This window comes from Puntigrus tetrazona, unplaced genomic scaffold (assembly GCF_018831695.1).
Source record: "Puntigrus tetrazona isolate hp1 unplaced genomic scaffold, ASM1883169v1 S000000001, whole genome shotgun sequence".
Classification (NCBI taxonomy): Eukaryota; Metazoa; Chordata; class Actinopteri; order Cypriniformes; family Cyprinidae; genus Puntigrus; species Puntigrus tetrazona.
The window spans coordinates 5156961-5166291 of record NW_025047681.1 but is presented as its reverse complement, the minus strand read 5'-3'; the positions used below and the strand labels follow the sequence as shown (position 1 = coordinate 5166291).

The 9331-nt window shown below is 37.2% G+C and overlaps 1 gene segment (V, D, J or C); it reads right to left on the bottom strand.

The window, feature by feature from the left end:
• The window catches only part of LOC122331671, a 6501-nt gene extending 682 nt beyond the window's left edge, over nucleotides 1–5819 (bottom strand). Inside the window, 1 exon segment of the V gene segment in view lies at nucleotides 5777–5819. Coding sequence covers nucleotides 5777–5819 — 43 coding nt within the window.
• Nucleotides 5820–9331: the final 3512 nt, after the last annotated feature.

The window sequence follows — 9331 nt, the reverse complement described above, 5'->3', positions numbered from 1 at the left end:
GTCCATCGTGGTTGAGTCAAGTAATTTAACCTTAAACCAGTTGGGTCATTGGCAGTAACTCATAAATTGGCATTTTTTTAGAGTGTACAGTTCCTCAATAAATATGTTCATTTCCATCTAAGTGATTTATTATGACTGTGGCAGTGCACTTAAAAATGCAGCTCAGATCTACTCTAATCCATTGATTTATTCATCATTTTAACTCCCTGTTATACCAGCGGACTGCAAAAATGTGAAGATGGGACTATGTCACTACCAGTCTGTGGCCTGGTCAAGGCGGCTTTACGTTGGTGCCAGACTGCATTAGGACCCAGTGTCACATCACAACACCAGAGCCTCCCAAATTATTAAGAGGCGCAGCTCATTTCCTCCAGATGGGACCCTACACTTCTGTCGCGGCTTCTGTGAGTTTATATTCTGGATGGCCTGTGTGTAACCACCAATCTTTATATATTTGATTTGGGATTCAGAGAATGCCTCTCCTTTGGTTTGTGTGCCATTTGCCAAATTAATTTCCTGCTTTTGGACTGATGCCAACTGGAGTTTGATTCAATCGCGATGGAAATGGGAAGAAAACAATATATAACTCAGTAGTAATTTGTGCGTTTAAACGTAAAAGAAGTATTTCAGTTTTGAAATGTACATCAACGATATTCAAAGAGACGTAATGCTCATGAATCATTTATGAATAAAAATGAAAATGTTGAAACGAGAGAGGGAATTTTTTGTGCTTTTCAATGTATTAAAAAAGATATCAAACAGCATTTTTGGCTCATTTAACTCCTGTGAAATGCGTGGTTTAATAGGCATTATTATTAACTGTCTGGCAGGGCTGTATGGTTTTTTAATGGTCTCTGGAGTGTTTGCCGTTCGAAAAGCCCTCTGGAAATTGCTTTGAAATCTATAGTTGTCTGTGAGGATGAAGATCATAAAGTGCGTAGTAATAATCCAGTCTGAAGTTGGCTTTGCATGTTTACAATGCTTCTTCATCTTTCAGGTTTTAAAGGGATTGTGTTTTTCTTCATATCATATATGCCAAGACAAATTTTCCTTGATCATTTTAGGATAAAAGAATTGCATGTACTATGAAAACATACTGTAATGTTCAAAACTTTCTATTTATAAAAAGAGCATTTATTAACTAAGCTGCAAAAAATTGCTCTGCTGCTTTCCGACGGATGAATGCATCACTGCAAAGTTATCAACACGTAGAGCCCATTCTCCGTGGACAATCCTCACTTGATGGCTCGTGATCCAGTTGGAACTGTCCCCTAGAAATGTCCCTGCTTATTCATTTATTACTGTACATTAAAAAGTAAAATATTATGTAATGTGGCAACAACCAACGACTGCTTAATTGTGCTTGCTTTGACCAACCAGAGGCACATCTCTCAAAAGAAGCTTCAAACCATTTTAGCATTTGTTATTCTCTAAAACCGTAATTACATTCCTTATGCTAGATTTACTGTTGGAAACTGGATCAAAGTTAATAACATCTAAAAGAGCAACATCAGATTCTGTGTGGGTGTGAAGGCTGTATGTGAGGAACTTTTGTTACCCGATGGGACACAATTATAATGTTGTAAAAATGCAAGTAAGTTTTAACACAGTTGCAAACATTTTGCAAAATACTGTCATCTCTGCTTTTTAACTTGCAGTGGAAAGTTTTCTTTGACAACGTACAGAATTCAGGTCACGCATGTTCCTGAATATAATGAATAATGGGATGCGCTTTTAGTCAGTCCAAGACTGCAATTGTGGGTTCTGGAACAAGCCCTTAGGAAATGTTTCTTGAAGTTTCAATTAAAGACCAGGCATTGACTTTTTCCAACTATTGGACATTTCTTTAATAGAGCTGCCATATTGGATGTTCCCATTTCACTGCCATGTATTTTAATACTGGTGGTTTATCTCAGCTATAGGTCTCCATCTAGCTGTGTCTTTTTAGAGTTTTTATAGTTAAAGAAATAGTTCAGTTAGGTATTTTATGTGTGTAGCTAAATCCAAATATTTGAGAAAGAGGAGTATATAGACCTATATACATGTCATTGGTTGATTTGTACTATATATACTTCAAAATGGTGGACAGGCAAAGTTACAGAGAATGATAACAATTTAAGATATTGTTGGAATCAACAAAACTAAAAATGCATAGAAAACAGCATTTGGACAATATTGTCAAAATGTATAAATGCTTTGATTAAAGGTTTATATATTTGGAGCGGTAGGTGGAGCTTTCTTCAAACTTCTCTGGTGTAATGTTAATACATATTCATTTTTGTGCAGATCTGTAAAAGTAATAAAAACAAACAAATAAGTGCAGCAAATTTCAAAATGGCATACAGGAAACAAATGACATCCTGGAAAAATGGCATGACCTAAAGGATTCCCAGACACTGAGATAAAAAGACCATTCACACTGACCTGTAGGTGGTGCTCTCACCAAATTTGGCAGGTACCTCTATAACATGCTGCTAATGAAGCTGCACTTAATTTAAATTCCAGTAGATTGAGAGTTGCCGAGATACAACCTTTTTTACATTTTAAGGTCAAAAATGTAACTGAAATTTGTGTTGTTGTCACTTTTGAGTAAAAAATCTAAATCTTGTCTTGGCAGCATTATGTTGCTGACTGTAATGGTCATCTGAGCCAAATTTCTGGATAATTAAACCAAATTAGAAATATAAGTAGTAAATAAAAACAATACAGTACATTTAAAATGTAGGCCATACTGTAACGGACAGAGTCTTGATTTAAGAAAATGAATGAATAGTAAAGAAGTGGATTTTAATTAGTGGTGGTGCTATAAAGTTGGTTGGAGAGTAGTAGTAGTAGTAGTAGTAATGAGGTTAATCTAGCCTCAGATCAGATCAGTGTTGAAAAGAGGCAAATAACAATGCAGTGAGTATTGTGAACTTATTCACCTCTTTTTTCAACACTGTGTTTAATAAGGTAACTCTTCAATACTGATTAATTGGGTTTTGTTGTGTTTCAGCAGTCTGGACAGTGGCTGTAACAGCATAAGTGCTGAGGAGCAGACGCCATTATTCAGTGCTCTCTGCCGTGTCTGTCTGAGATCACTCACTACATCTCGATCAGCACAACAGACAGCAGCTCACCACCACACGAGCAGGTAAATCTCAACAGCCAAAAAAACAGGCTAAGATTTTACCACAAAGTCACAAGAAAGACTAATCACTATAGATTTATAATACATATATCCAGTATTAAAGTAAAACATTTCTGGTCTTTGTTGTACTGCGAACTCTACACACATTACTTTCAGAAAGTGTCTTGCTTTACATTTGGCTATAGAAATGAAGCAAAAACAGATCCATTTGTTTAAACAGGCCAGAAACCGCAGGGTTCATTAGCTGTCTCTGCTTCACCGGTGGTGTTTGCTGATTATGCCACTAGACTGGATGCCGACGCAGGCTGATCTGACAATAACGACTTCTCTAAAAATATTAAAAGCACTAAGGCTGCCTCCCCTGCTTATTCGGAAAGGATGTCCTCTAAAGGTCAGAGATTTGTGTTTGTCAGATTAAACCCCACCAATCTGTTACCTGTGGCTCTCTGCTTAATCCAACACCGAGAAACAGACGGTTGAAGGGTCACCGGATATTCACTGCTACCGCCCAGGACATCTTTTGATGAAAGATTGGAATGTGATACACTCGGAAATCATAATTGAGCTTTTTTAATCTGCTAAACCTCAGATATTCCAAAAATAGTTTTCAAAAGCCCAGCTCTCAGCACCATGCTGGGAAACCTCGTGCATGGAAAAAAAAAAACTGAGCATTTGTCGACGCAATCGATTCAACCTTAAGACTCTTGCTGCTTCCAGCCTGCTGCCTCGATTTGCATCTTTTGTTATCTTGCGCAGGGTAATTATGCACATTATGCATATTCTGCCTGGTGCTCTGATAAGAAACCGTTTATCTGCAAAATAAATATAAATGTAAATGTGGGGCACCTCCTAATACAATAACGGTGAATTGGCAGACTGGACCCGCTTATCGCATATCTCTCCGCTTTTAATAAATCGATTCAAAATACAGCCATTCAGTAGTGTTATCACTCAAAATTGTTTGTGAAAGTCCCAATGTGGCATTTTCCATGCGACCTGAATTCCGGAAACGTTAGTAAAATTTGAATGAAACGAAAACTTTCAAATCACACGAGGCGATATTTTATGAACAACAGAACATAGAGAACATGACAAATGTTTAAATTGATTTTTTTTTTACACTTTTATCCGCTAACTGAATTCATTTCAAATTCGATGCCTGCTACAGGTCTCAAAAAAGTTGGCTCTGGGGGCAAAAAAAGAGCAGAAAAAAAGCAAGCGTTTTGAAAAGATTCAGCTGGGAGAACATCTAGCAAGTAATTAACCCTTGTATAGTATTTGGATTTGTGGGTTGGATTTCACTTTTCATCAAAAGAAATATATTTATTTTTTTGTAAGCTCACACACACTGGCCTTGAAGAACATATGTCCGAACAAACGCTCAATTCAACGGCCTCTTTACTGTTTTCTGTCCCCTGCCGCCTCGCTGTCAGGTTGTAGATTTTGACCATATCGTGTCAAAAGGGATGGGGATGTTGCTAAATCTAGCTAGAAAAGAGTTCATTGGCTCAGGCGATTTGAAGTTATAGTTTTCGTTTAAAACATCATCAAAAAATTCCAGAATTCTGGTCGCACAATGTTTCTGTAAAAAATATACATTAGCTAATTATTCCTCTTCATTATGATGCATTGAGATGTAAGTCTTCTTTGCGTTGCTTTTGTGAAAACTTTGTTATAAAGAACTGCATTAACCATGTTTGGCAAAGAAAACATCTTTTCAGAGCGAATTAACATATATATTAAATGCCGCTGAAAGGCTGAAAAATATTAAGATAATTTTTTAGCTGCATCACCCAGCTCGTATCTCGTAGTAGATGAAGCATCGCGATAAAAGCAAAATGATATATCCATCAGAATTAAACAGTTCCAGAGAGTTTAGATTGCTTGGTAAATGGACTGTGCAAACGATTTTACACACTGGCGTGATTTAAATGGATTTCATCACAGAATATGCTGATCACTTTGAAAACTCAGAGCCTGATAGAAAACGTTGTTTGTATGTGTATTTTAACATCGACCTGTGATTGCTGATGAAATGTTGCACGATTTGATGCTAGTTTAGTCTAATACAAGCTTGTCGCTTAAATGCACGGATTTAACAGTAGAAGGCCATGGTGGAACCACCACTAGAAGATGCCTCGGACTAATGTAATATAATGTTTTGATTGCTGCGGTGTTAGTTGAAGAGATGGAATAATACGTGAGGACTGACGGTGAACGAGTAGAGAAATCAAACCGCAGAAGTTTACCACAACTTGCTGTAAACCGTAATTGCAAAAGGGCATTTCCTCAGAGCACAGCCGAGCAGAAGACATTTGAACCTGCTGCAGTGTTTTGTGTGTGAAGTCTCTGAAGGCCACGGATTTTCAAAGCTTTCCTGGAAGCTTTTGAAGTTTTGAGTCCATGGCCGAACCGCTCTCTGTTCTCTGCAGACATGCGGGTTTCATTCTCTTTACATATGCCTGTTTTTTCAGAAATGCAGAGGCATCGGCTGAGACGGAGCGGCCAGATATACCTGCTGAGAATTGCGAAAAATAAAATCTCGCTAAGGAATAAAAGGCTTGGTTCAATGTGTATGTACTGAGCAAACGTATTAGTCCGTCACCGTTTTTTTTATCTGTTTCTTCGTGGTCATTCCAGACAGACCGGATGATGATGAGATCTTGGGTTTGCGCTTTCCCAAAAGCATCGTAAGCATAAAGTACATCTCGCGCCTATTCAAACCGTGGGCTTACGAGGCTTTTTGGGAGCGCTGGCTGTTGTCAGACTGCAAAAATCTCACTGGATTATTACAATTAACGGAAGAATGAATGGAAATGTAAACTGGACACTTTTGGCGGGCGGTACAACTTTGATACCTTTTATTCCTTTTTTCACTTCTACTTTTAATAAAGTGTGTACTTTTCACGCAGTCACTTGAAGGTTAATATGACTTCAAAAGTCTTTTAATACGCTGAGAGATTCGGAAACGAATACTGTCGAAGTTAGCATTACATATCCTAGCATTACAATACGACGCCTGAGTCTTCGCGAGACGGCAGGGTTTGCTCGTGCTCGAGAGACGAGGAGCTCCGCTTGAATCCGCAACCTCGAATTTGGACTCTTTGCCTAAAGCAATGTAATAAGAACACAGCAAAATGGACTTTCGCAAAGTAATAAAACGCCAGGTTTAACGTATTGAACCTATGTTTTAGTTTCTCTTTTATACCTGCAGTATTGCAGAAAAGGACCCAGAGGTAATGTATATTTTTGAGACTACTGACACACTACAGAAAAAGATAAGTGATTAAAAAGCATTTTGATAGATAGATAGATAGATAGATAGATAGATAGATAGATAGATGCTCTGAAACCGATTTAAAGCTGTAAATTAATTACTTCTTTTGGAAAACAGCCTTTCTCTGAAAGGTTACTTTCTTTCTGCAAAGACCTTATTTCACTCACTAGGGTTTTTGGACCGATGCCTGTAAAGTACCAGTAATGAACATTTTTTTAAAGCAGAACCGGACAGAAATTGACACATGGAATCAGGAAGGAGAGACGGCTGGAGACAGACGTGTTGTGGGGGTGGCTGATAAATGCATGAGCTTAATTTAGTTGGTAGCTCCTAGACAGACCGAAAAAGATGCCTCACGGAAGATCATATGAATCATGATGAAACTCTGTTCAACTCTTTCAACGAACTCAACTTTTTGCAGTAGTTATCGTGTCACTTTTGATAAATCCATACGCTAACATATAATGATGTAGTGTCGACATTAATGATAAAATCCATACGCATTTCCATTTAACAAAAGCTGTTTTTGACTCAGTTATGCAAATGAGTATGCTTAGTTATTAATTTTTCATGAGTATTGTTTTTTTGTTGTTGTTGTTGTTCGTGTGATTAAATCAAGATGCATTACGATCTGAATCTTTTGTTTTAAATAAAGCACTCACAAAATATATAAAATGAATTATGATGAAAAAATTTATTGTATTTAATTAGCAGTAGTATATATATATATATATATATATATATATATATATATATATATATATATATATATATATATATATATATATATATATATATATATATATATATATTTTTTTTTTTTTTTTTTTTTTTTATATATATATATATGTGTATTTTTTTTTCTCTACTGTTAGCCCAAAAGTGAAATATCTAGACAGGGGACCTGAGTTACACTCCAAGGATATACTGCACTTCCAGTATTTTTTTTTAAGAAAAGCTTTGAAGAACAGAGCATCTCTTCTGTGTCTCAGAGCCAGCATGAATTTCTATTCTCAGCAGGTTTCTCAGATGATGCCGCTGATGGCAAAGCTGCATCATCACTGTCAGATATCCCAGAATTCCTCCCCTGCCTTAAGAACGCCAGCCCTGCACGATACAGGAGCGAACGACTTAATCTCAAGGCAGACATCTGAGTCAACAATCTTAAAAAGACACGACACGTGACTCGCACGCCTCTACAGTCCCCATGCTTTTGAAGTTGTTCGCTTATGAAACGTCCTGCATTACTTTCCATCCCGGCTGGAGCGGCTAAAAATGTAAATACACCCGTTTTAAAAGTATATTTTATTTTGTACAAACAATAGCGCATATGAAATATGTAAAATGCACATATTTACACAATGAAGTTGAGTAAATCAGTAAATATTTCACATCTGTTCTCTGCAAGCAGAGATTGTTTTTGTTTTTTTCACAGCAGATAATTTCATTCCATATGAACTTAGAAGTCAACATGAAACCAAAAACTGACTCTAATTACATAATATGCACAGCCGGTCTTATAGTACACGTTATTCTCAAGAAAGCGTTCTCTGTAGACCTTCGTCAAAATGTAATAACTCGCTCCGCCTAGGCTGGTACTAGCTAACCCTTCGGCTCAGGCATTTAGTTTTGCGGTCATGAACATTTTATAAACCGATCAATAATATCAACGTGAGTTCGATTTATTGGTTTGGCATCGAATGTCTGTGAGGTCTGTTAAGCAGCGCATTTTAGGCTTTGTGACTGATTGATGTAGTTCATTTATTTGTTGGCTGTGATTTCAGAGCATTCAGTGATACGCAAAAAAGATCGCTGGATCTGGAAACGCTTCATTTTAAAGTGACAGTACATGTGATACATGCGATTACTATGTAATACAAATAAAATATGCATAATTACAAGCAACTAACTGCAAAACAGACCCTAACCATAACCCCAGAGTAAGTACATCAGTATTACTCGGTATTAATTTGTGCAGTCACCTTAAAATAAAGAGTTAACGTGGATCTTGATTATGCTGCCATGTTTTACCTTTCCTCTTAAATCCATCGAACTATTTTACATGCATAGTGATTGATGTGACGGACCACCATGTTTTAAAACGTAATAATTAATTGTATAATTGTATGTTACCTTTTTAAAAGTGTAAAATATCGAGATGGTAGGTAGCAGCAACCATGCGGACCAAAAAGTTGCATAGAAACTACATCTAATACATCATATCCAATGTGCAAGCTGCTTTTTCTTCTCCTGATCAAACATACATACACATTTTGGGATGTTTTTGTTGTTGTCATTACTATTAGTAGTGGAGAACACAACAAAGGTTTAAATTTTACTTTTGTATCCACTAAATGAGCTAATTTCATTTGATGCCTGCAACAGGTCTCAAAATAGTTGGCAAGGCAATAAAGGGTTAAAAAGCAAGTTTGAAAAGATTCAGCTGGGAGAACATCTAGGACTTGCTATAAAAGGGAGAGACAGAGTCTCTCAGAAGTAAAGACGGGCAGAGGTTCTGCAATCTGTGAAAGAATGTGTAAAAAGTTTGGAATACTTTGAAAACAATGTTCCTCAATGATAAATTGCAAAAGGCTTGGCAAATCTCATCATCTAAATCATCAAAATATTCAAAGAAACTGGAGAAATCTGCATAAGGAACCAGGCCAAGACCTTTTGTTGGATGCCTGTGGTCTTGGGTTCTCCGACGATACTGCTTCACTCATCGGCTTGATTCTGTTCTTGACATTACTAAATGGGCCTGGGAATACTTCCAGAAACCACTGTCGGTAAACACAATCTCCTTCTCCATCTGCAGATGCCAACTAAAGCTCTAGCAGGCGCACGTGCATGCGATGTGGGCAGCTTACATGTTTTGGAAGGCACTACGAACGCTGAAAGGTATAGGGTTGAAAGGGTTATATAGG